The sequence below is a fragment of the Apteryx rowi genome, unplaced genomic scaffold (genome assembly GCF_003343035.1).
Source record: "Apteryx rowi isolate R43461 unplaced genomic scaffold, aptRow1 scaffold_90, whole genome shotgun sequence".
NCBI lineage: Eukaryota > Metazoa > Chordata > Aves > Apterygiformes > Apterygidae > Apteryx > Apteryx rowi.
The window spans coordinates 684,774-685,423 of record NW_020451205.1 but is presented as its reverse complement, the minus strand read 5'-3'; the positions used below and the strand labels follow the sequence as shown (position 1 = coordinate 685,423).

Genomic DNA, 650 nt, shown 5'->3' with positions numbered 1-650 from the left:
CAAATTGGAAAACCATAGTTTTTTTTCCGAAGTTCTAATGATGCAGAAGCCGCATAATCTCTCCGTGGACCATAAACATAATAAAAGCTGAGGCCATTTCTGACATAATCTCGATCAGCAAGATGCCAGCGCTTTTCCAGATTTCCTAACGGGTCCCTGCTAACTCCATGCCAAAACTAGCATTGGATTTCTTCCTTTTAATCTCCCCCAACGCCTTCTTCGATTACTGTCGCTGCTCTCCAGCCCGATCCCCCAGCGGAGCAGGCGGAGGAGCCGGGCGGCGGCGGCGGCTCCGACGGGCACGCACTGCCCCGGCCCCGGCCCCGGCCCCCGCCGGGCACCGAGGGGACGGGCGCCAGGGCGAGCGGCGCCCATGAGCGCCGCAACTCGCGGCGGCTGAGCGGGCTGAGGGCGCCGGGGCGTCCTCGCCGCCCACCTGCGGCATGGCTTGGCTCTGCGCCTGGCTCTGCGTCGCCCTGAGGTGAGCGAGCCCCCCCTCCGCCGCCGCCGAGCCCCGCGGCGGCCCCAGGGGCGGCGGGGCCCCCTCCCGCGCTGCTCTGCCCGGGGGCCGGCTCCTGAGGGGCCGCGGGGGGCTGAGGCGGGAGCGAGGCGCGAAGGGCTGTTGTGAGGGGGCTGAGGCGGGAGCGGGG

At 68.2% G+C, this 650-nt stretch overlaps 1 protein-coding gene across 1 annotated transcript in view; it reads left to right on the top strand.

Annotated features, from left to right (window-relative positions):
• The first annotated feature begins 443 nt into the window (after positions 1-443).
• The window catches only part of GABRA6 (gamma-aminobutyric acid type A receptor alpha6 subunit), a 25,958-nt gene continuing 25,751 nt past the window's right edge, over positions 444-650 (top strand). The window contains exon 1 of the mRNA XM_026091363.1: positions 444-481. Coding sequence (XP_025947148.1) covers positions 444-481 — 38 coding nt within the window. The remainder of the gene's footprint in view (positions 482-650) is intronic.